At 39.4% G+C, this 27220-nt stretch overlaps 1 protein-coding gene across 1 annotated transcript in view; it reads left to right on the forward strand.

Annotated features, from left to right (window-relative positions):
• Positions 1-27220, forward strand: part of Atf6 (activating transcription factor 6) — a 167473-nt gene that overhangs the window by 16253 nt on the left and 124000 nt on the right. Inside the window, exons 4-8 of the mRNA XM_036202679.1 lie at positions 1713-1800; positions 4656-4762; positions 10702-10828; positions 11952-12155; positions 19547-19767. Coding sequence (XP_036058572.1) covers positions 1713-1800; positions 4656-4762; positions 10702-10828; positions 11952-12155; positions 19547-19767 — 747 coding nt within the window. The remainder of the gene's footprint in view (positions 1-1712; positions 1801-4655; positions 4763-10701; positions 10829-11951; positions 12156-19546; positions 19768-27220) is intronic.

Here is a 27220-nt window from a genome sequence, read left to right on the forward strand (position 1 = left end):
GATGTTTCATCTGTACTGTTATTAATGCATGAGAGTTTCAGGACAGTAGGTTTAGGCCGGGAGCTAAATGCCATCATTAGTCAGGAATGTTAGTAGTGCTTTTTTTTTTTTTTAAGAGCTGAGGATTGAACCCAGGGCCTTGTGCTTGCTAGGCAAGTGCTCTACCACTGAGCTAAATCCCCAACCAAAGTTGCATGGGTGTTGCTTTGAGAAGACTTGTTTCCTTAGTATATGTTTGGTCTTAGTGGTCGGTGACCTTTCCTTCCTTCCTTCCTTCCTTCCTTCCTTCCTTCCTTCCTTCCTTCCTTCCTTCTTTCTTTCTTTCTTTCTTATTTCTCTCTTTCTTTCTTTTTTGTTTTTTTTTTTTTAGACAAGGCTTCACTCTGTAGTCTTCGCTGGTCTGGGACTTTCTGTGTAGCTTGGCTGGCTTGCAGTTCCTAGCAGTCCTCTCCTCTTGCCTCAGCCTTCTGAGTAACCACCACGCCAAGTCCTATTTTTGATTTTTACAGATACTTTGCTGCTTGTGGGAATAATAGTATTAAGAGGCATGCTGGGCAGTGGTGGCCCACACCTTTAATCTCAGCACTCAGGAGGTAGAGCCTGGTGAATCTCAGAGTTTGAGGCCAGCCTGGTTTACAGAGCGAGATCCAGGACAGGCACCAAAATTGCACCGAGAAACCCTGCCTCGAAAAACTTAAAAAAAAAAAAAAAAAAAAAAAAAGGCATGTGTGAGTCATGGATCTAGTCAAGCTTACCAACTTCCTTCTAAAGGACTCTGAAAATTAGTCATATCCTTATCTTTTTGATTGGTCAGAGAACTATATAAAAACTGTAAGTCTGGAGAGATGGCTTAGTGGTTAAGAACACTGGTTGCTCTTTCAGAGGACCCTGGTTCGATCCCAAGCACCCACATGGCTGCTAACAAGTGCCTATAACTCTAGTTCCAGGGGATCTGGATCCTGCAGGCACTGCACACACATGCTGCACAGACATACATGCAGGCAACACACACCTACATAAGATAAAAGATAAATAATTAAAAAACTTATGGAAATACTTTGAGCCATCAGAATGGCTTAGTTTTGTTTTTTCTTTTTTTGATAGCTGGTTGCTTGCAGAATTCTGAACTTTGCCTTATTCTTTAATGCCTTTACCTGCTGAGCTGTCTTATTGGCCTTAAAAATGGTTTTTGGGTTTGTTTGTTGAATTCATAAAGATTTTTAGAAGTTTGAGAACCCCAGACCTGGAGGGAAAAAAGAACATTATCTTATAGTACTTACCCTCTGTGTGATTCCTGCATTGTTTTTGGCTGTCTGTATTCCTTCTTTTTTAGGGAGGCAATATGAATAGCTATTTGTGTGGGCTTGTTTTTCTAAATAGCAAAAGGGAAAAACTTCTCTCTTGTTGGATCTGGACCTCTCTATGGCAAAAGACTCATTTTGTGAACCTGTAATGGTCTGTTCCACGATAAATCTCACTAATCTCTTAGTTATTGAGTCCATTTCCTCTTCTAGTTGTTATTGTACTTCAGCAAACCAGAATTGCTGTATCTCTGGGTTCTTTAAAATGTATTTGCTGTATGAAGTGGTTAGCTTAAATTCTTTCTATTAGATTGGCTAGTAGCAGTTATATTATCTATGATAAACGGTGCCTGACAGTTTTATTCCCAGGTGTGTGTATTTTCTAATCATTTGCTGATTTGACACTTCCAGGAAAATAATTTTGATCATCTTAATTTTGATTTGGATTTGATGCCTTGGGAATCAGACATTTGGAACTCCAGCAGTCACTTCTGCTCAGGTAACGATGTGCTTTACCCTTAAATGCTCCTGCCAGACTCTTGTTAGAGTTTGCTAGTTCTAGGAATTAAGCGGGTCAGAAAATCCTGGCCAACAGTGTTTATGAAATGGGAAGGATGAGGCTAGGGTTACCAGCAGTTAGGAGCTTGATGGTGGGGTCCCCTGCATTTGATGTACATCCTTCTGAGGAGGAGGCACCACTTGGCTAATGCTATATTTTTTAGGTGATCAACCTTTTGTAATGACAACAGAGAGAACATTGTGTTTGTCTTCTCTGCTGGTTACCTAGTGTGTAATGGTAAACTTTTCAGAGTCTGTTATTTAGAGGAGGTCAATATGCCATAACATTCTTGTTATTAGAACAGAGAGTTCAACTACAGTTTTACGACAGTTTACTTTGGATTTTAATGTTCAATTTAATTTTGAAAAATTTAAATTTTAAATTTATACATGTGAGTGTTTTGCCTTCATGTATGTCTGTGCACTGCTTATGTGCCTGGTGCCCAAAGCGGGCCAAAAAAAAAAAAAAAAAAAAGCTCAGGGTTTCTCTGTGTAGCTTTGCGCCTTTCCTGGATCTCATTTTGTAGACCAGGCTGGCCTCGAACTCACAGAGATCCACCTGCTTCTGCCTCCCGAGTGCTGGGATTACAGGTGTGCACCACCACCGCCTGGCTTGACAGTTCTTTTTTTAATTAGTCAGTTCTTAACTGCTAATCCATCTCTCTAGCCCTAATGCTCAGTTTTGTTTTTTGTTTTTCTTTGACTAAAACTTACAATGGATAATGTGATTACACATGAGAGACCTTGCAGAGGTTTCATTTTCCGTGACTTTATGTAGCTTCTCAGGCACTCAGGTTTTGTTCTACAGCTTTGTTATTTAAGACCCATTAGCCACGCTACTATAGGATAAAAATTTGACTTTTTTTCCTTCGAAAGCAAATAATATTCTCATAATTTACAGCTTTTTCTTACTAATACGTCTTACCTTCTTTGTCAATAGATATAAGAGTTATACCCTTTAATCTTTATTAGATTTTTCCTGGCATGTGTGTGAGTGTGTTGTATGTTTGTAGTATATACATGTGTGCATCGAGGCTAGAGGAACTGGGCCCTCTCCTCTCACTTAGAAACTTTTTTTAGGTTTATTTATTTGATTTTTTATTTTTGTGTATGAATGTTTTGTTTGCATGTGTGTTTGTATGCCATGTGAGTTTCTGGTGCCTTTGGAGGTAAGAAGAGGACATCAACTGCCCTGGTACCAGAGTTATAGGCAGTTGTGAGCTGCCAAGCGGGTGCCAGGAATCAAACCCAGGTCCTCTGTTAGAACAGCGAGTGTTCATAACTGCTGTGTCATCTCTCTAGTTCCCTCTGTTGCTTTCTGAGTCATTTTTTTGAGACAGGGACTCTCCCTGAACCCAGAGCTCTTGTTTGTTTGTGAGACTGGCAGTTAGTAGCACAGATTTTGTTGTTGTTTTGTTTGCTTTTTGAGACAGGGATTCTGTGTGTTAACAGCCCTGGCTGTCCTAGAACTCGCTCTGTAGACCAGGCTGGCCTTAACTCACAGAGATCCACCTGCCTCTGCCTCCCAGTGCTGGGATTAAAGGTGTGTGTCACCATATGCGCTGATATTTTTAAGGAACTTGATAAGGTTGGAATAGGTTGTTACTGATAGGGCAAAACTGGTAAGAGATATTGAAAACTGTTTTCTCCTGTCTTCTAGTGTGTTTTCTTCTCATGTGCCCCATCTATACTGACTAAAAGGAAGCTGGCTTAGAAATATATTAATAATTAGCCTCACAGATGATAGGAATTGAGATACATTGAGTACATATATAACCAGCACATTTCCCCTGTTAAATTCCTACCTATCTCTACCCTTTCTATTCTCCTTCATTTTTTTTTTTTAAGATTTATTTTTTTATTATACAGTGTTCTGTCTGCACATATCCCCACAGGCTAGAAGAGGCCACCAGATCTCATTACAGATGGTTGTGAGCCACCATGTGGTTGCTGGGAATTGAACTCAGGACCTTTGGAAGAGCAAGCAGCACTCTTAACCTCTGAGCCATCTCTCCAGCCCCTATTCTCCTTCATTTTATGTTCTTATTTTGCTCGATTCCTGTTTTCTCTCATAGAATATGGGGTACATGAGTGTTCTCCAGTCCACGTTCCTGATCCTGGGACCTAATAAGGTGGTTATTTTTAGCTTTTTAGATTCAGTTACACAGCAGTAATTAGAAAACTGGGTTGGGGTGTAGCTCAGTAATGAAGTGTTTACCTAGCATGCACAGAGCCTGGCATTTGACATTCAGCACCAAAACAACAGCAACAGCCCACCAACCAACCAGCCAACCAGATAAAAGCCAAAAATATAGTAAAAAGCCAAAAATCTAGAGAGAACATTGACCTTGTGATTTCCATATTCTATGATGGGAGGCAGAAGTTGAGCAAGATCAGGAAGTCCATAAAGTGAAGGTGAATAGATAGGTAGGATTTAGGTGGGAGAATGCTGATTATTCATGTTTCTTCTCTCTTTCTGGTATCTGGTATACTACTGAAAACACAAGTAGAAGAATGTTTCGCCTGTTCTTGTGCCTCAGTCAGGAAAGGAAGGAAGAGCTGTGCACCCAGTTTCGGTTTTCAGCTCTCCTGAGAGTTAGGGCAGATGCAGCTTCCTACAGGAGTAGAGGTGTACCCTGTTTTCTGATCTTGAGTTTTTCATTGAAATGACACATTTTTATAACCTTCCCTCATGACTGATTGAATTTTAAGAGACCATTTTACCTTCTTTTTTTATACTCATTATTCTGAATTTGTATGGATTTGTGTGTAAAGCCTCTTCTCCATGTCTTTCAGTTAAAGACATTAAGGCAGAACCCCAGCCTCTTTCTCCAGCTTCCTCAAGTTGTTCAGTCTCATCTCCTCGGTCCGTAGACTCCTGTTCTTCAACTCAGCACGTTCCTGTAAGTGGCTAGACTTCGTAACGAAGTGGGTTATAATGCGGTCTGGAAGGTGGCTGGGGAGGCAGTTGACGTTCATTAAGTGTTCTGAGGAGAATGAGACTTGACGAGGGACTTGTGGGAGTGAGAAGCTGTTATCTTCAAGGTTGGCTCACAGCCCTTTGCTCTTGCTTCCTTAATCTAAAAGTCTTCGCTTACTGGTTTCTTTTCTTCCCGCACCTCACTCTCCTCTTTATTAGAGTATACATTCTTTAAGGACGTGGAAGAATGTAAGATTTATGACTCCTGGCTCACTGGATCTGGGATATGATCTGTTTAGTTCAGGAACTCCTACCATTGTCCTTAGAATGAGCTTTGCAGAAGTCTGGGAGCTCCTTTGGAGTGTGTCTGTCTCAGCTTTGAGGTAAAAAAAATGAAGTTCCTGATTAAATAATGGGAAAGGTAAAACATAAGAAAAAAGTCAAATGAATAGTTCATGTGTTTTATCAGTTGTAAATTGAGGCATCTTCATTCTATATTTATCCAGCTACTAATCTTGCTTGTAGTGTGTGTGTGTGTGTGTGTGTGTGTGTGTGTGTGTGTGTGTATACGACAGCCTTCAGGAGCTGGTTCTTTCCTTCTCCCGTGTCAAGGATCAGACTGAGTTTCTCAGGCCTGAATGGCAAGCATTTTTACCTCCTGAATCCTCATTTCTCCAGCCCCCTTTTCACTTAGTATTTCTAAGGTTAGTGGTTTTTTGTTTTTTTTGTTTTTTTCTTCAACCGTTTCCAGGCCATCATCATTTGACCTTAGGATAAAAGTCATTAGGATTTTAACTGGCAGTCAACCTACCAACACTCAGACTTTTCTTAGAATCATCTTCAAAGACGAATCCTTTAAAATTATAAAATTGACTGTGTTCTTTGTCTTCAAACCTCTTAATAACTTCCAGACACTTAAAGTATGACATCCAAATTCTCTGTGTGCTTGGTCCTTCAAGATCTTCCCGTGTTTACCTTTCTAGCCGGTTCAGTCTTGCTTGGCATTGTAGCTCCTGTCTTCCCCTCCCTCAGCTTGACCCAGTGAGTTTCTTCTGAGAACTGCAAACAGCTCCTGCAGCCCCGTGCTAGGCACTTTGCAACACTGGTCTGAGTTTGTACAGGTTTAGGGCATTTAAAAAATAATCTGAGACAGCATCTAACCCGAGAGCTGCTGTGTTAGTCACCTTTCCTGTTGCTGTGACAGAGCACTGAAACCACTTTAGGAGGGAAAGGTTTATTTTGGCTCGCAGTCTGTCATGGGAGGAAAGGCGTGGCCGCAGGAGAGGGAGGCTGCTGGTCACATCGTGTCCACAGTCAGAAAGAAGATGGTGAATGCTCCTGCTCTGCTTGTTCTGTGTGTGTGAAGCCTGAGACCCCAGCCGAGGGAAATGTGCTGGCCACATCTAGGGTGGGTCTTCCCACCTCAATCCAATCTAGAAACTACTCACGGATATGCCTAGAGATTTGTTTTCAAGGTGATTCTAGATCCTGTCCAGTTAATAATCAATATAAACCACCACAGTAGTCAAAGTGGCTTCAAACTTGTGATCCTGCTGCCTCAGCATCCCAAGCGCCAGGATTACAGGTTCTTTTAAAGGTAGAGTCTTACTGTGCTGCCCAGGTTGGATTCAGTGCAGGTCATGACATTCTGTCTGGCCTGGGTTGTTTCTTTTCTTTCTTTTTGTGTTTTGTTTTTGAGGCAGGGTTTCACTGTGTAGCCCTGGCTGGCCTGGAACTCCTTATAGAGATCAGGCTGATCTTGAACTTGTAGAGATTCTTCTGCCTCAGCCTTCTGATTGCTAGGATGAAAGATGTGTGCAAGGACACCCAACCTGGTTTCCTATTGCTTATTATTTTTATTTATATATTTATATAGGCTATAAATATATCTTATAAATTTAAATACTTATAAATCATGTAAACTATAAATGTATATTTTATAAAAATATATTTAGTAGTATGGTTACTATGAGTACTGCTAGTATTATTATTGCCTCTCTTCTTCATCCTCATCTTTTTGTCTGCCTTCTACTTCTCTTCCTCCTTTCCTTCTGTGACTCAGAAGGTTTTTATCACTCATATTCTCTCATGTTTATTTATTTATTTTTATTATTTTGTTTTTGTTTTTGAGACGAGGTTTCTCTGTGTTGCCCTGGCTGTCTTGGAGCTCACTATGGACCAGGCTGGCCTTGAACTCAGAGGTCTACCTGCCTCTGTCTCCCAAGAGCTGGGGTTAAAGGTGTGTGCCACCACCTTGCAACTATGTTTTAATTCTTTTTCTTTTCTTACATTGCCTTTTCATTTGGAGTAACCTTAACTTTGCAAGTATATTGCAGAGGTTTTTGTCTGAGCCATTTGAGAGGCATTTACCCACTGATGGACTGAACTCCAAATACGATAATATCTATGTCCTATGAACAAGAATATTTTTTATTTAGCAATATAGCCATCAAAACAAGGAACTAAACATTGATACATAATACTAATTTCATATGCAGCCACCCATTTAGATTGGTCAGATGCCCCAGTACTGTCCTTTAGACCAGCAAAAGCACCCAGTTACATTGTATGTGGTTGTTTTACTTTTAAATTTTCTTTATTCTGGAACAATTCTTCTTTTTGACCATTGTGCTTTAATGACCTGAGACTTGAATTACTGAGTGTTTCTTCAGAATTGGATTCAGATTTTGTATCTGTGGCAGGAATGTCACAGAAGTGGTTCTGTGTCTACCTTTTGTTTGTTTTTGTTTTGTCTTTTGAGATAGGATCTTACAGAGTTCAAGCTGGCTTAAAGTTCTATATAATGGAAGATGACATTCACCTCCTGATTCCCTGCATCTACCTTCCACAGCCGAGGTTATAGGTACAGGCCACCCACACTCTACTTCACTTTTGATAAAACTTCAGTTTGGTGACACAATTTCAGCTTGTCCTGTTCATGGTGATGTTCACCTCAGGCAGCTGACAGCCTCTGCTAGACCCTTAGCTATGAAGTTACTCTTTGTTGGGGTGCACTCTGTAGCTCAGGTTGGTTGAAGAAGGTACTCCAAGATGAAATTATAAGGCCTATGTGGCAGTAAGAAGGTCCAGCCTCTTCTGATGGATTGAGCCATACCATGCCGTGTTTATTGAAAGTTACACAAAGTATTTCCTCATACCAAGGTTCCTAATCTTAATTTACAAGTCTTACTGAAGGAGAGCATCACATGCCTCCGTGGCTCTAGTCCTTTATTATGTATTGTGTACAATACACAATAAGACAAGAGCCTCGGGTGTGCCTGAGGCATCCTGTGACCAAAGTCATGGAATGGCTGCAAAGCCCCTTCAGCAAAAGAATTCTACAGATCATGGGAAGCAGTTACTGTTTTCCACGAGGATTTGTCAAAGTCGAAGTACTTCTAAAAAACAGCTGTTCATTCTAATGTCCTCATACAGTGATTCCTAAATTCCTACAACAGCTCTTTCTCCCTTCGCTAGTTGCCACTGTTTTATGAAAAAGGTACTTTAAAATCACGAAAAAGTCCTGTTCTTAAAAAGTGAACATTTACATTTTTATTTTGTGTGTGTGTATGATCTATGTATATTCATGGGTCATAGGAATGTTTGGAGGTCAGACTCTTTGCCATTTGGGTTCTGGGACTGAACTCAGCACCCTCATTTATCTGTTAATATTAGTATGGACTGATTGTGTCCCATTTATCTAGAATTGAACATTGCTGTGATGACCTCTTCTGACCCTGTGTTGTCTAGCCAATAGGAGCCCTTCCCCTTGCTCCTGTGATCGTTTACTATTTCCATCGGGTTAAGCCATCTTATGTAGGGTAAGGCTCTCTCTTGAGCCTTGTCTCACCGTTGCCCTGACTTCTCAGATCACAGGGTTCCCGGTGAATACTTTCCCTCTGGTGCTCTGGCAAGTCCCCCAGGCATGCATGGTGATCCTGCAGCCCCATCTAGTGGCTAATTGTTCCAGAAGGAATATTTTTTATGTGAGTGTTAATACAAAGTTATAAGGTTTTATTTTTAATATATAGAGCTCAGATTAATTTGAAATTGCCACAGTATGTGATGCAAGATACAGGCTCAATTTTATGTTTTTCCAAATTATTATCAAAAGGTTTATTCCAATATCATTTATTAAAAGTTTATTTTTTTTCTCACTGATTTCAGTTACAGGCATACATTTTAAATTTATATAAGTGGTATTATATTGGATCTCCTATTTAGATATTTATTATTATTAATTTTTATTTTGAGTTTTGAGACAGACTCTTGCCTTGCAGTTCAGGCTAGCCTTGAACTCAATGACCCTCTACTTTATCCACTTGAGCGATGAGGTTATAAGGGTATACCACAGTCCTGGCTTCCATTTACTTTTAAAGGTTACCTAGTATTGCTCTGTATACATCAAATCTGTTGCATCTAACTGCATATTTCGACAAGCATTCACTGTATTTTACCCATACGGTGAAGAATATTGTAAAAAATATTCTCTTGTGACCTGTGTGAGAATCCCTTTGGGAGGTGTGTCCAAAATAGAAGTGGGTGGTGGGCTACAGAGACTCGATGTGATGCACAGGTTCCTCAGCTCTCCAGAGCTGCTGTAGGCACTCTGCAGGTCCATCAGCAGTGGTGGGGCCTCGGAGCTTTTCTGCTAGTGCTGGACGTTACCCGGTTTTCTAGTGTTTGCCAGATGGCAAGTCTTTGTGTTGTTTTATTTTCATTTCTTTGGTTACCGGTTGTTTTCAAACTGTTTCTACATTTTCATTGTGTGTTTTTGATTTCCTATAATTGTTTATTCTTGTCTTTTGATATTTTTTCTATGGATTTGCTGTCATTTTTGTGTTACTTTCAAGAAGATGTATGGTTAAGATACTAAACTCTGTGTTCTGTGGCTTCTGCATGTGTGTTGGTTTGCAAGGAGGCTGGTTCCTCAGGAATACCTCACCCATGTGAGACAGCCTCCCTCCTCTTGACCTAACTGATCAGATGGCTGACTGACCAGAGAGCGCCAGGGTCCTCCTGTCTGCACCTTCCCAGCCCTGAGATTAGAAGTGTGAGAGGGCAAGCACTTGAGTGAGCCATCTCCCCGCTCTGAACTTTCAAACTCTTGAGGGGATTAGGCATTGCTAATCTCATTTCCCTATTAACTACCAACTTTGTAGTCTTTATTAAATAGAAATTCTTTGTTTGTTTGTTTGTTTGTTTGTTTTGAGACAGGGTTTCTCTGTGTAGTTTTTGGTGCCTGTCCTGGATCTGGCTCTGTAGATCAGGCTGGCCTCCAACTCACAGAGATCCACCTGGCTCTGCCTCCAGAGTGTTGGGATTAAAGGCATGTGCCACCACCACCTGGTTTAAATGGAAAATTTTCAATTACCCCTCCTTTCCTTCTTGGCTTAATTTGAAGTTTTTTTTTTTAGATTTTATTTTACATGTATAAGTGTTTTGCCTACATGTATGTATGTGTGCCATGTGTATGCTTAGTATTTGCAGAGGTCAGAAGAGGGTGTCAGATACTGTAGAACTGGAGTGATGCTGGGAACTGAACCTGGGTCCTCTGTAAGAATAACAAATGAATAAAAAAAATGGGAAAGTATATTAATTGTAGCTCTAGCCTTGTGATGATAAGTAAATGTTTGTATGGCTAAGAACCTGGGAAGATCCAAAGTTTGTGAGAATAAGTGGAGAAACGTGAACTGTTTTTGTTTACTACATGAGTGCAGTGTACAGATGCTACATTTTTGGTTACATCTTTGAGGTTGCTGAGTGTTGATTTGTCAGTAGTTTCTTAACACTTTATCTCATCTTTGCATTAAGTTATCTTGCAGCACTCCTCTGTTTACGTATGATCTTGTTCTCTTTTTAAGTAGTTTGTTGCTCAAAGATTGTACTCTTGGGCATTAATTGGTTTGTGTTTTGCTGCAGGAGGAGTTGGATTTGTCTTCCAGCTCCCAGTCTCCCCTTTCCTTATATGGTGAAAGCTGTCACAGCCCCTCCTCAGTAGAGCCACTGAAGGAAGACAAGCCCGTCATCAGTCCTGGGAACAAAGCTGGTATCTGTCTCCCAATTTCTGTTATTTCTATTTTAGACAACTTAGGTTCCATTTTTAAGAGTCAAATATTGAATTAGGTATATATTTATTAGCCTGGCTTGTATTTTTGTTGTATCATTTTATTTTATGTGTATGGGTGTTTTATCTGCATTTATGCCTGTGAACCAAGTGCGTTCCTCCTGCCTTCAGAGGCCAAAAGAGGGCTTCAAATCCCCTGGAACTGAATTATAGACAGTTGTATGCTGTTCCAGAATTCAGGTCTTCTTGAAGAACAACCAATACTCTTAAGTTTGAGCCCTCTCTCCAGCCCCTAAATTAGTATATATTATTTTGTTGCTGTTCTGAATGATTACTGTGAAAAGGACAGGGGAAAAAATCTTTTGTGATAGTCCTTGTCTTCATAGGTGAAAACTACTTAAAATAGACATAAATTCTGTCATCTTCAGGGGAGTCTGCAAAGGCCCAGGTAGACACTGAATGTGAGAGATGATAACTCTTACCTCATTAAAGTCTGTAGGCAGACTTTTCTGTCCCTCCAGCTGCTCCGTAAATAACCACACAGAGACTTACTATTAATTATAAATGCTCAGCCGATAGCTTAGCCTTGTTTTTTATCTAGCTCTTATAACTTTAACTAACCCATTTCTATTAATCTGTGTGCTTTCCTGAGGCTTGTTTTCCTCATGTACATACTTCCCATCCTGCTTGCTCTGTGTCTCATGGCATCTCCTCAGATTCCTCTTTCTTCTTTCCAGCCTTCTTAGTTTGGTTCTCCTGCCTTATCCTGCCTAGCTATCAGCCAATCAGTTTTTTTTTTTTTTGAAACAACAAGAGAAATACATCTTCACAGTGTAAAAAAGGATTATTCCACAGCAAAAGTCTCGACTTTATTCAGTAATTTTAGCATTATCCTTTCCAGTTCATAGTCCCCTTCCTGAAACTGCAGAAAAGATGATCCCAGACTGAGGACTTTTCTTCAGTCCATTTATTTAAAGAGTAGCTGGATTTACACTCACTGATGATTGTTACTAGAAGTCAAGTTAATACATAGAGGAAAGTATGTAATATAATATGTTTTCTTAATTTTCTTCAGATTGATTTGAAGTTTTGTTTTTTTCTCCAGAACATGGACTGACTCCAAAGAAAAAAAATCAGATGAATTCAAAACCTTCAGTTCAGCCCAAGCCTTTACTACTTCCAGCAGCACCCAAGACTCAAACAAATGCCAGTGTTCCAGCAAAAGCCATCATTATTCAGACACTACCAGCCCTTATGCCACTGGCAAAGCAGCAGTCAATTATCAGTATACAGCCAGCACCCACTAAAGGTACCTGTGTAGACTATGATGTTCTAGGTTTATTGAAACACAATAAGGCTTATATCACATGATTTATTTTAATTTGGGTTATAATTTTTGAGCATGCACCATTGTGTCAGGAAATTTCCATGGTTCTGAGGATTTTGCAGAGATGATTAATGTGGTTCCTGTGCTTGTAGAGACAGCTCTACAGATAAATTATATCTGTTGCCTCTTGTTTTCTTGCAGCTTTTATTGTGATAATGTCTGTATTTACGGCACCATTATTTTGATCTTGTTGATTTCTTTTTTTTTTTTCTTTTTTGAGGCAGAGTCTCATTATGTACCCTTAACTGGCCTGGAACTATGTAAGTAAACCAGGCTGCTTCAAATCAACAGAGATCTACCTGCTTTTGCCTCCTGAGTGCTGGGACTAAAGATGTGCACCACACCTGACTGAGGCTTTTGATATTATGAAACCACTTACAATGAAAAAGAAAATTTGAGAGACTGTTTTTGTATTGCCACTTTATTATAAGATTATTGTGGCTATGACCTTTTCGTTTTGTTTTGTTTTTAAGGAGTGGTTAGGATTTAAAATAGTAAGGATCATTTCAAATCAAGTATGTGTTGAGCAATAAACCTGGCTCTGAATTTCCGAGGAGACTTGTGTGGTTTGGTAAACAAGGCACTGAACTGGGTTGTAGAAGACTGCCGCTTGCCGCCAAAGCTCAGGATTGGTGTTCTCTGTATTTACCACCAGATGGCATCATGTGCTTGTGAGTCTACAGGAAAGTTCACTGTTGAAAGAAGGCCATGTCTGAGGATTTGGTAATCTGAGATGTGGGACATTTCTTAGGTAGCTTAGTCCTCACTGTACTTACATTGATCTCTGTACACATGGTTATGAGAAAATTTATGCAGTATTCACTTCCCAGGATTGAATTTATTGGCACCAATTAGCACTAGGAGTTAATAGGGCATGTATAAGTAAACATGGGTGTTACATTTACTTTTATGGTTGTATTTGTATTTATGAATCGTTAGCTCATTTCTCTGGAGCATGGTTTCAATGGTGGAGGCTTCATAAATTTGATCTTGTCTATTGACCTTGTCTCTTAAATGACCATGGGCAATAAATAGGACATTAATAAAAAGAACTAAGCAAAAAAGAATACCAGATCTAATAGCAAAATAGTTTGAAATGCTTTCCTCCATTTAGGATCAACACTATTTTTTTTTTTTTTTAAATAGGAAAAACAGCAAACCTATGGGATATGTGTTCTTGTGATTTGTAAGTGGATGTTAAGGGTTTATAAACTCTTTGAAAGAAGGCGAAAGATTTAGTGTGCATTCATATGTGGAGTTTTAGAAATAGTACTTAAAAATTTTTACGAAGATCTCAAGAGGATTTGGGTCTTTCCAAAGGCTAAGAATTTTAAGTTCATGAAGAACCTCATTATAGTTCCCACAGCTATTAAAACAAATATGTAAAAAGTCCAAGTCTGACATTAACATGGCAGGAAGGAATATCTTCAAGAGTTTGCTTCAAACTGTTGGCTATTTGAGTGGTAGGAGAGCTCTTTTTGTTTTTCAAGACAGGGTTTCTCTGTGTAGTGCTGGCTATCCTGTCCTGGAACTCACTCTGTAGATCAGGCTGGCCTCAAACCCAGAGATCCATCTGAGGACTGTATTTTTGATGAGCAGTGCCAATAAATTGTTTGTTTTTATAATATAGTCTGTGGATTTTGGTATTAGTATTATAACTTTCAGATTAAATGTCTTTCATACATTGTTGTTATTATTATTACTATTATTAATCTTACATTTGAGAGTGGAATGAGAGGAAGAAAGGGCTGGGTGGTGGATCAGTCAGTAAAATGCTTGCCACACATGCATGGAGACCTGAGTTCAGATGCCTAGCACCCACCTAAAATGTTGGATGCTCTAGTGCCTATCTGCAGATAGGTAGATCCCTAGAGGTCACCATGCAGCCTGCCTAGCTAACTGATAAGCTCCAGTTTCAGGGAGAGACCTGTCTCAAAAAGTAAGATGCATATGCACACACATGAAAACGTACATGCATCTACCACATGGACAAAAAAGAAAAATGGCAGCTATGTAATACTTACAGGTTCAAGTTCAAATTCTCTAGTATGGGGTTAAAGTGCTTTGCAATTTGGTTCCAATTTAGTTTTCTAACTTTATAGTATAACATCATTATTTTCTATAGACTTTCGTGCTAATCTAACTAACCTGGCATTCTGCCAACCTGAGTTATTTTTCTACATAGTTTTGCTTCCTAGTCTTCTGTGCCCTGAAAGAGTGTTGTAAGTAATGCAGCTGGAAGATGATTAAAGCCTAGACAGTCTGAAAGTGGAGAACCAGGAGGGAAGTAGAGCTGTTACATAGCCTGGCATTGTAAGGGTGGGGTTGATGGTGGCAGTGTGTGTGGGAGGAGTCATGAAGGACAGAGAGGAAAGTCTCTGGGTGACTTCAGTGTTTCTGTCTTAGACTTTTTTGGTGATACTGCAAATTGCTGAAATTAGGGGTACATCTAGAAGAGGGGATGCCAGAGTGAAGCCAAGTTGGCTGGCTGGCCAGGTCTTAGTAATTAATTTTAATATTTCTTCTAAAAACATGCTGAAATGTAATCAGTTTTTTTTCTCAGAATTCTGCCTTTTAATTTGAAATTTAAATTTGTATAAATAATTACATAGCAATTATGAGAACTAATGAGTTGATAATACATGGAAGCTACTATTAAACAGAAAAAGCATCAATAATGAGTGTATGCTAAGCTGTTGTTATGTGCCAGACATTCTTCTTTTCTTTTTTCTTATTTTTATTACAATTTTTTATTTTACATCCCAACCACAGTTCCCTTCCCTCTTCTCTTCCCATCCCCTCCCCGAACCTCCCTTCTGACTCCTCAACCCCCTGCCTCCCCAACCATTTCTCCTGCATCTCCATTCAGAAAGTTAAGGCCTCCCATGTGAGTGAACAAAGCATTGGACATATCATTTTGAGGCAGGACCAAGCTTCTCCATTCAGCATCAAGGCTGAGTGAGGTTCCCACCATAGGGAATAGGTTCCAAAAAGCCAGCTTTTGCACCAGGGACAGGTCCTTGTTCTACTGCTAGGGCCCACATAAACAGACCAAGCTACACAATTGTCACCCACACGCAGAAGTTCTAGGTTGGTCCCATGCAGACTTCCTAGCTGTCGGTCTAGAGTCTGTGAGCTTCCACAAGCTCGTATCAGCTGTCTCTGTGGTTTTCCCCAGCCAGACATTCTTCTAAGTGCTTAAATGCATTATCTTATTTAATGGTTACATATCTCTCAGGATTAGGTATCAATATTTTCATTTTATTGATGAGAAAACTTGGAACAAAGAAATATTTGACCAAGTTGACACAAGTGTGTTATTTAAAACAAAGTAGGTATTCCATAAATGTTTGATATGTGGTTTGAAATCTTTGAAGAAAGTTAAAAAGAAAGAACTGACCATCAAAATCAGTGATCATATATAGACACACTCAGCATTGAATCCAGCTGTCTTCCATTAAGGGGATTTGCATGTAATGTTAGAGAGGACTTTGAGTATGCCAAGATGGATAAACAATCTTTTGGTGTGTTCTGTTTTATGTATTTCCACACCAGGAACAGTAGTGACTATGTTCAGCTGCTAACCACTGAAGGCCCCAAACAGACCTTTGCATTGTAGTCTGTGGCCTGGTCAGCACTTAGCAAGTAACTATGAGAGTCTTTTGTTTTTGAACATACCATAGTAGAAATTTAATGGTTCTTGCCATTCTGCTTGAACTTGAACATGCCTAAAATATTTAGAGGAAGCTTGATTTAGATAAAGCTAAGATTGTTGGGAACTTTAGGGTGTAAGAGCTTGAAATGCAGTGTGGAATAATGGAAGCACAGTGGCCTGGTAGGACATGAGCCATATTTGGTGTCCAGATTGCCTTGGTAATCCTCCCTCTCCCCAAGATGCAAATCTCTTGGCTGGGAAATAGGGACAGTGAGACAGTGGACAGTGAGACTGGATTGTTTTTCTTTCCTTCCTGCCTTCTTCCTGCCTGCTTTCCTGTCTTCCTTCCTGTCTTCCTGTCTATCTTCCTGCCTTCCTTCTTTTCTTTCTTTTTTAGTAATGGAAATTGAACCTTGGGCCCTGTTCATACTTGGCAAGTAGTACCACTGAACCTATACATTCCCAGCCTTCTTTTAACTTTCTGTTTTGAGACAGTTTCCTTAAGTTGCTTAGGCTGACCTTGAAGTCCCTCTGTAGCCCTAGCTGGCCTTGAACTTGTAATCCTTTTGTCCTGGCCTTCTTAGTAACTGGGATTATAGGTCTATACTGCCAGACCCAGTTTAGATTATTTTTAAAAATTATTTTTAAGGAATATTATAGACATTCACAAGATTTATTTACCAGTGCTTTAAATCTGCACCTGGGTCTACAGATCTGATCCTTTCTTTGAAGTAATTCTATGTGGTTATTATCTCCTCTGTGGAACAGACTCAAATTTGGAATAATGCTTAGAGGGGAAGGTTTTCTTTTTTTCCTTTTTTTTTGCAATCACAATTTTAAGCTTAGAAGGAATGGAATGTTGTTTCTGAGAATGTTGTTCTCTTCTCCAAGTATTGGTTTATGTCAGTGGTTCTATATGGTGGGGTGATAGGGTTGGATAGGAAAGCAGTGGTCTTATGGCATTTTGCAAGGCATCCTCAAATCTCTATTTGTTGCAAGCTATTACTGTAGATCATATAATTTATTTAACTTATTTTTATATAATTATTTTTAAAAAATTCTGTTTTGGTTTTGAGGTGGTGTCTTAATACATAGCCCAAGACTGGCTTTGAACCAAAAATCCTATCTCTGGGGCCTGGCTTTGCCTCCTGAGTGCTGGGATTAAACGCGTGTGCCAATACTGCCCAATTCATAGCTAAATTCTTAATAGTCTTTTCTCATTATGCATTTTCACAGTCCATAGAAACTGACAAACACCATGATTATCTTGTATGGCTGAGTTGTTTCTTGGATGTTAAAGAAGAGTGTTTTTGGATATTGTGGTGTGTACCTGTAATTCCAACACATGGGAGGTTGAAGCTAGAGGATTGTGAATTGAGGTTAGCCTGGGCTACATATCAGGTTGCAGGCCAGCTTCGAGGTACATAGTGAGATCCTGTCTCAAAAACCCCAGGGCTTAGTGGTAGAAGACCTGCCTGGCTTGTGCAAGACCCTGGGTTCAGACTCTAGTGCCCCGAGAAGTGAGTATATTCAGTTAGAAATCCTTCACTTCAGTTTTTTTTTTTACATTATAGTAAGTATATCTTTTTAATGCCAGACTGACTTAATGTCTTATATAGTGTTGTTAAAAATTCAATCGTTGTTCATATATTATTTATATATTACTTTTTTTAATATTTCTGACCTAAGCATATATTTATATAACTGCCTTTAACCCATTTCTCCATCATATGTGAATTTATTTTATAACATAAGTTAGTTTAGGGGAAAATGAGACGATAAACATATTTGGCCCCAGTAAATTGTATGTATTTCAAATTTATGAAATTAATTTTAAATTTCCTTATAAACTTAATACTTATAAGTGCTAATAACTGAATTGGGAAAAAATGGTAACATTTGAATTCTACTTCTGGTCTGCTTTTTGAGGTCACTGAAACAAAGAATTTTTATATATGTGATCTTTTTTAGCCAAGACAGATGTTCTCAACAAACAGGTATTCTGAAAGTATTTTCATTTTCAGTTTTTTCCAACCCTTTGAAATATGAAGCTAATCTTTATAAGTAATTTTAAACTGCCTGAACATAAAATGTCTGTTTTTCCTTGAAGAAGAGTTATAAATTTATATTGTATTAAAAAGTTTCTGGTTATACTAGTACCTTTATATAGCTAGATAAAGCCAAACTACGTGGATATTAGGCAAGGCTTTCAATACCTTTTAAAATTGTAAAGGGAAGGAAACAGGCAGGTACAGTTTTCCTAGATCAGCATTAGGAATTGTATGTGCTTTCCTGAGGGCAGTGATGTTAGTTCTCCTCTAAGAGTGCTAGTTAAGATAATGGCACCTGCAGAGAACAGGGAGAGATTTGAAGATCACTGTTTTGGCAGGAATCAGAAAAGTTGATATTCTTTATAGACGGTCATTATGCCTGTTAAATACATCTTCATCTCAATTGGTTTTATTTTTATTTTTTTTTGCATTTGTAGTCACTTGACTCTTTCCTACATATTTGAATATGTATGTATTTGTAAATCTTAATTTAAAGGATTTATTGTTTAAAATAAGAAAAATTCATATAGAACTAATAAACTTCAGAGGCTAAACTTGGAAAATGTAGATATGACCACAAATTCGTTATGTATGGTTGTTATATTGAAAAAGATAAAAATGAACTACTGCCTGGTTTGTTCATGTCTCTAGTATTTTTGCCTCTTTCCCCCAGTACTGGGAATTAAACCCAGGGCCTTGTGCATGCTAGGCAAGCCCTCTGCCACTGAGCTACATCCCCAGTCCTCTTTTTATTTACTTTGTGAGATGAGGGTTTGAATGGACTTCTGATTCACCTACTTCAGCCTTCATAGTAGCTATAATTACAGGTCTGCATCATTAGGCCTGGCTTTAAGAAGTTTTTAAATTTAAAGTGTGTGTGTGTGTGTGTGTGTGTGTGTGTGTGTGTGTGTGTGTGTGGTGTGTGCATGTGCAAATACTTCAAGAAGCCAGAAGATGGTGTCAAAACTCCTGGAGTTGGAGTTGTAAGTTGTAGTAGTAAGCTACTCAACATGGATACTGGAAATCAAATCCAGGCTCTCTTGAAGAGCAGCGAGCACTTTTTTTTTTTGGTTTTTTGAGACAGGGTTTCTCTGTGTAACTTTGGAGCCTGTCCTGGAACTCACTCTGTAGCTCAGGCTGGCCTCGAACTCACAGAGATCTGCCTGGCTCTGCCTCCTGAGTGCTGGGATTACAGGTGTGCGCCACCACCACCTGGCGAGCACTCTTAACCATTGAGCCATCTCTCCTGGCCTCTTTTACTTTTACCTGTTGAGTCTTGCTGTGCCGTCCAAACTATCCACAGGTTTCTGGGCTTGAGTGGTTCCTCGGTCTCAGCCTCTCAGCTACTTGGGCTATAGGTATATACCGTATCTGACTTGAAAATAGATTGTTAGTGATAACTCAAAGAGGATGAGCTTAGTTGGTCCCATTAAAAACACAACAGCAGAGTCCCCCATTGTGTATGTTGTTATTGGTAATGTCTTATTTAATGGTATGAATTTCTTCAGGATTAATCTGTCTGTCTGTCAAAGAGGCCTGAATGTTAAACTGCTATGCACCACAATAGATGTGCACCACATGATTCCCTTTCTCTTTGTTAAACCCAGGTCAGACTGTTCTGCTCTCTCAGCCTGCCGTGGTTCAACTTCAGGCCCCTGGAGTGCTGCCTTCTGCTCAGCCAGTTCTTGCTGTCCCCGGAGGAGCCACCCAGCTCCCTAACCATGTGGTGAATGTGGTGCCAGCCCCTGTGGTGAATAGTTCAGTGAATGGAAAACTCTCCGTGACTAAACCTGTCCTACAGAGTACCACAAGAAGTATGGGTTCAGATGTAAGTACTTTCTAAATGCCTGATTTTAAAGACAAACACTTCCTTTTTTTTTTTTTTTTTAAAGTTTGTTTTACTGAATGAAAGAAAAGACTGCCAGAATTGCACATTTGGTGTTGGGTGGAAAAGATTTTGATGAAGAGTGAAGTATGTGTACCTCTGTATTCTTTACTTTGTCTTTAGAACCTTTTCATCCTGTTCCTTAAGTCCCAACTGAATCATCCACTAATATTTTATAGATTCTCTCGTAACTCCTGCTTGAAATTGTTTATAGTGATTCCCCTGATAAGAGTCTGTAGACTTCTTTTTAGGCAGGTTTTATATTTAGCTCTCTCTTGACTTATTTTTATATTTATTTCTTTTTAGTGTGTGTGTGTGTGTGTGTGTGTGTGTGTGTGTGTGTGTGTGAGTGTGTGAGTGTATGTGAGTGGTGAGTGTGTGTGTGTATGTGTGTGTGTGTGTGTGAGTGTGAGATGGTATGCATGTGAAAGTCAGAGACCAGCTTGGTGGGAGTGAGTCCCCCTCCCCACCATTTGGGTCCCAGGAATCGAACCCAGGTTTTTAGGTTTGATGGGAAGGGCCTTAACATGCTGAGCCATCTTGCCCACCCTTCTCTTGATTTTCTGAAGCATTTTCAGCACTTCATGACTCTTAAGAAAAAGAATTCTGTCTATTTGTGGTTATTCGGAACTTTACCATCTTTGTAAGCCCTAAAAGTTTCTGATATTGTATGGATTTCTTATTATAAATGACTCTCTCCTAAGGACAGTTACAGCATCTGCCAGCTAACTCTTACTTTCTTTCAATGTCATTAAAGATATCTCTTGCTGTGTATTCAGACGAATTGAGCATCAAAGTTTTTTTTTTTTAAAGTCTGGGTCTCGCTACATAGCCCTGGCTGTTCTGGAACTCACTATGTAGACTAGGCTGGCCTTGAATTCAGAGAGTCATGTGCCTCTGCCTCCTTCCTGAGTGCTGAGATTAAAGGCATGTGCCACCATGCCATGCTCAGACTGCTTTCTGCTGTCTGTAAGAATTTATTTAAGCAGCATGGCAGTGACTGACCATTTTTCTGTGAATGTGCTTTTCTGTTGTGTAAGCATAGCTGTAATCTCAGCTGACAATATTGTGAATGTTTGAAGCAAAGCATATATAGTGAGTAGAGTATCCATGGTTTAGAACAGGAGTCCCTTGGTTTATACCGATATGGAGAGCAGTGCCTATCAAGATATGGAGCGGGAAAAGTAGTTTTGTATGGGGAGAGAGAGAGAGAGAGAGAGAGAGAGAGAGAGAGAGAGAGAGAGAGAGAGAGAGAGAAGAGAAGAGGAGAGGAGAGGAGAGGAGAGGAGAGGAGAGAAGCGAGAAAGAAAGAAAACAGCTTTCCTTCACAGCATCTCCTTGGTGGTCAGCTGTGTCAAGGTGAAGCTGAACTGAATACTTCCTTCCCAGCTACCAGCTGTCAAACTGATTGAAGTAGATGATAAACACAAATTTTGCACTTTCCATGGAAGTGCATGGGCATAGAAGTAGCTGCTAATGTTCTAGGTGAAGTGTGGATGGGTTATGTGGGTGTCTTGACACAGCAAAGTGCACTGCTGTTGAGTAAGGGGCACTCTTGTTATAGATCAAGGAGAACTGGAGAGAGGAATTGCAAGCCTGTTTGCAGATAGATGCATTATGGATGCCAATCTGAGTGTTCTCAACTTGGTTATTGTTAAAAAAAAGGAGAGAAGGATATTCCTGGACTGACACATAGTACTGTGTGTGTGTTGGTGGTTGGGGCCCAAAAGAGTTAGCAGAATCTGCAGACATTTTAATATCTTTAAAGAAGATGATGTCTGCCAATATGTTGTCAGAAAGCTCTTAAACAAAGAAGATGAGAATGCCAGGACATACAGGCAGTTCTCGCTGTGAAATTCTACTTCTAAGTCTGAGTCTACTCAAAAACTAGTCTTTAGGAGTAACACATAAATGACCAGACTTTGAATTAAAAAAAAAAAAAGGCATCTGGTGAGCACAGAAGATAGGAAACAGTATTGGAAAGATGTAGATAGCTATGGAATCTGGTTTCTTCCCTTTTAGTACACGGGAAACTTTCCACAATGAGAAAAAGAATGACATAGCAAAAATTAAAAATTAGCTTTGATTTCTTTTTCATCTAAAAAGTATAACCAATAAGTAAAGAGTATGCTTTTCAAGAAAACCAGGAAGGTTTAAAATGATAGAGACCTTTTTTTTTTTCTTAGACATGGATATATTTTATTATCATTGAAACTAACAAGAACAGGGTTATATATAAGATGTGACCCCAGGGCATGTCTGAGTATCCTCCAAACTACTTAGGGCCTCCAGCCTTGGGGGATGTGGTTAAGTTTATACCAAGCCAGTCTTACACATGGGGAAGGGGACAGCAACTGGTTTTAACACCAAAACTTTTCAATTCCACCCCTTCTGGGAAGATCTCTTAAGAGATGTGGGAGAACCATCCTGGCCAGAGTTGAAGAGGTGTGCGACTGTGGGGTTGGAGGGCAAGGGCTCAGGGATCTGCCCTGTTGTTGTTTTTGCTCTTTGGGGGCCCAGCACCCAGCTTCCAAATAAATACATGGAGACTTATTGTTACTTACGAATGCCTGGCTTTAGCTTGCTTTGTTTCTAGTTAGCTTTTCTTAACTTAAATTATCCTGTCTACCTATTGCCTCTAGACTTACCTTTCTCTCTATTCTATATACCATTCTTTACTTCTTACTCTATAGCTGGCTCTGTGGCTGGGTGGTGTAGGCAGAGTTTCTCTGTGTCTCAGCAGCCACTCCCAAATAACCATTCAGAGACTTATTATTAATTGTAAATGCTTGGCTAATAGCTCAGGCTCGTTACTAACTAACTCTTACATTTTAAATTAACCCATATTTCTTATCTGTGCTCTGCCATGTGGCTTGGTATCTTTTTTCAGTACGGCAAGTTCATCTCCTCCTCTCTGCATCTTCTCACAATTTTGAGAGACTCTTCTTCCTCACACTCTCTTTTTTTTGGAAGTCCCACCTAGCCTCTACCTGTCCAGCTATTGGCCAGTCAGCTTCTTTATTAACCCAGTCACAGTGACACATACTCACACAGTGTAAAGGAATATTCCACAGAGTGGCTGGCCCCTGGCGTTCTCTCTCTCTTCCTTTCTCATTCTTTCTCTTCTCTTTTTCTCTTTCTATTCTCTCTGCATGGCAGCCCCGCCTATCTGTTTCTCCTGCCTAACTATTGGGCATTCAGCTCTTCACTAAAACAATCAGGTGTTTTAGTCAGGCAAAGTAACATAGCTTTATAGAGTTAAACAAATGCAACATAAAAGAAAGCCACACATCTTTGCATCATTAAACAAATGTTTCACATCATAAGCAAATGTAGCACATCTTAAACTAATATTCCACATTTCCCTCTTTTTGTCTAAATAAAAATGAAAGGTTTTAACTTTAACATAGTAAAACTATATACAACAAAACCAGTTATCAAGTAAGAATTACATTTATAATATTCAGTCCATTCATATTTAGCAAATTCATAGAAAATACTCCATTATCTATCTTATTTTAGTGATTCCCAAGTTTTATATCAACTTTACTTTCTATCATAACTAAGGAAAACTATGACTCTAAGTATTTAGTCTTTAAATCTATCAAAGACCCCAGAAGAATGTAATATTACTTAACAACAGAGACATCTGGCTGCCTGGACAGTCACCCAAAGTTCCTCTGCAACATTGGGGTATTCATCTTTGGCCTACATGCCTAAGATTATCTGGCAGACTTTTCAGTGGAGCAGGAAATTTGAAGGACTCTACTGCCTTGCATTGGCAAAGTTCATCAGTTGCTTTTCTCTGTGTCCTGCAGAAAATCTGACAGACTCTTCTGTGAAGCAGGAATCTTGAAGAACTGTCCTGCCTTGTCTTGGCAAAGTTCAATAGTCCTTTTCCTATGTACCGCTTGTCCAGTCTGCACAGCATATTGTCAGCAGTCAAAGGCAAGAACAGCTTCTTTGCCCAATGACTAACCTTGCCACAATGAAAGCAAATTCCATAAGGTGTTTCTTTGATACCCATAATCTTCTCTGAAGTAAATTGGTGCTGCCAGAAGCAGATGTATTTCATTGTCAGGAAAAACCCTGTTAACAAAACATTTTAAATGCCATATTCTAAGGTCTTTCAAGTGTTCCAAAATCATCTTTCTAAAATCTTTCTAAAATATACCCATTTAACCTAGAAAACACATCCAATGTGACTACAAGTTTGATTAACTACTAACCTCATTTCTTTGTTATACATTGTATTTTTAAATGAGCTGCATAAGCACAACACTCCAAATAAGAGTAGAAACATATGTACAGTGTAACAAAAATAACTTTAAATTTATGTCAATATACCAAAATCCATGCCAATGCAAAATATCTGAGATTAATTGTTGTCTTTTTATCCTATATTCCTCTAAATGATAACAAATATCCACAACCCACCAAATAACCAAAGAACATCCATCCCATCTCTTGGGAATGTGGGTGTCATGTTCTCCAGACTGCTTCTTGTTGTCCACATGTGGGCAAAGGCATCTTTAGGGCCCCTGAGAAAATTGAGATAATGGCCAAATCCTGGGAAGACCGCTGTAACCTTTGTTGATAGATATCACCTGTCAAGATTCAGGAGAGCTCCCTTGATCAAACCTGACCCATATCAGTTCCTGAAGGAACCAGCATCTCATTTCCTGTGGAAATAAAAGCAAAATCTCTTCTTCAAAGCAATGCATTTTTTGAGTTCCATTTTAAAGTTAAGGCATTCTTAAAACATCTAGGCTGGTTTATTTCAGCAGTTTTTTCAATCCCATGTCTGTCAGCAGCTCTCCTTTGCTTATCTATCAGCAATTAAAAATTCACAGTCAACACAGTAACATGCAGGATTCAGATTCCCTGTGTATTTCCCATCTACGTGGCTTTTTTCTTTTATATTACTTTTACTCTCTCTTTAAATACTTTACTATTATTTTTTAAACGGTTTCTTTCTGTGACTGTCTATACTCTTTTTCTTTTTTTCTTAAGCCTATACACACTGTAAAACACACTGGAACCTTTTTAGAGGTTTTTTTTTTTTTTTCCCATTTGGGTCTCTTGTCTTTACTTCAAATCTCTAGTCTTTTTTAGTCTGCATGAGTGAAAAACTGCTAAGTGGTGAGGCTAGGACCTCCACTGTGGCTTTAGTGTCTGGCTCCCCTGCTTCTCCAATCGTGACAGCCCAGCCCACGCCTGAAGACTGGGTCTGGAGGTTCATGACTAAATACTGCATCATTCAGCCCTCAGAGCTCTAGAATGTCGATGCTTGTGCTGCAGCAGGCTTTTTTCTCTTACTTTTTTTAAACTTAATGTACTCACTGATCAAGGACTTGCTATAAGTCAGAAGCTCTTAAAGACGCTGTTTCTTTCTTTCTTTTTTTTTTTTTTTAAAGAATATAGCTGGCCTGGAGAGATGGCTCAGAGGTTAAGAGCACCGACTGCTCTTCCAGAGGTCCTGAGTTCAATTCCCAGCAACCACATGGTGGCTCACAACCATCTATAATGAGAGCTGGCACCTTCTTCTGTGTACATAATAAATAAATAAATCTTTAAAACACACACACACACACACACACACACACACACACACACACACACGAGAAAAAACAAGAATGTAGCACACCTTTAACTAATAATATTCCATAACACTGCCCCCTTGCTTACAAGGTAAAGTATGGCTTTTGCTTCCTGACTGGCTTTCTGGAGTCCCCAAAATGGGTAAGGAAGGGGCTTGGGTTTAGGGTCTAAGGAAGGAAGGGTGGTGAAAAGGTAGGGCACACAGGGTTTAAGTCACCATAGACCTAAAATCTGACTCTGGGAAATGGGGCTTACTCCTCCAACAAGGATCCCCTGTCCCAGGCTTCCAGATGAGGGCTTTGGTTCCTTATTCAAAAATTCCTTAAAATTTCCTTTGAATACTTTTGAAATTAGGAGCTTGACATTTTCTTGTGTCATATTCCCAAATGAAACTAACACTAGAAAACATTATGTTACCTCAGAACTTTAAATAGAGTAGTAGTATGCCATGATTATTAAAGTATTTAACAGTTAAATAATATTTTTTTATAATTGTAACATCCCAAGTGTTATGAATTCCAGTGGAACAAAAGATGGGAAAGGTATCAAATTACTGAAGGCTGGAGATAAGACTTGTGGTAGAGTGCTTGCTTTCCATGCACAGGACCCAAGGTTCAATCCTTAGTGTCCACTCTGCATGCCTTGTCCCTGCCTCTGCCCCACTCCCAAGAAGCCATGTCGTGGAAGACTGTTCAGGGATTGTAGTGATTCAGTACACTAAAAGAGGAGACTGAAAGTAGACATAGGAACCATCTTTCAGGAAAGGCAGGATGTCATGTGGACAACAGAATTATTCTGAGTTATTCCCGTAGGTTATCTGGAACAGGTGCAGGTAAGTGATGGAAAGGCCTCTTCTAATCCCAAGCTTTTATGTACAGCCATTGTGTTTAGAAACTGGAAACCATTGTTTTCTTTTTAGACTGTATGTGATTAACGGGCATCTGAATGTTGGACCGTCATCATGGATTCACTGACCCATTTGTAATCTCCAAATATATTCAGTTAATTACATGTTGGTCTGTTAGCCAGACATCTTTCATTAGTTGTTTGATGTGAAAGAACATATGTTTGGTTTTTGTAGAGTACCCTGGGAAGTTTTGAGTAACTTGCTGAAGCAGTCTCAGTTAATACCGAGGAACTGAAGGATGTTTGAGATGAGAATGTATTGTACTGATGTTATCTTTTATTGTTAGCAGTATTTTTTGGCTAGTCAGCTTTCAGAATTTAGAACTGATAGAATTCTAAAAGAAAGATTAATGTAGTCTGTGTGTAATGTAAGAAACCTAATGACTATTCAAATGATTTTCTAGTCAACCTGCATTGAGGTTTTTTGTGCTGTTTTCACTAGCTAGCATATCAAGATGTCTTAGGTACTTTTGTATTTCTGTGAAGAGATACCATGACCAAGGCAGCTCTTGTAAGAGAAAGCATTTAGTTGGGAACTTGCTTACAGTTTCAGAGGTTTAGTCTATTAACATCAGGACGAGGAGCCTGGTGGTGTGCAGGTGTGGTTCTGAAGTAGCTGAGAGCTACATCCTGATCCAAAAGGAGAGAGAGGGAACTGAGTCTAGCATGGGCTTTTGAAACCTTGACACACTTCCTGCAATAAGGTCATACATCCCAATCCTTTTCCAGTAGTGCTATTCCCTGGTGACTAAGCGTTCCAATATATAAGCCTATGAGGGCCATTCTTATCTAAACTACTACACAGGAACTGAGTCAGGACTTTTCAGTATGAGTTTTTCATATTTATGTAAAGTACAAAAACATTAGTCTGTCTATCAGTTGGCTAACC

The sequence above is a fragment of the Onychomys torridus genome, chromosome 11 (genome assembly GCF_903995425.1).
Source record: "Onychomys torridus chromosome 11, mOncTor1.1, whole genome shotgun sequence".
Lineage (NCBI taxonomy): Eukaryota > Metazoa > Chordata > Mammalia > Rodentia > Cricetidae > Onychomys > Onychomys torridus.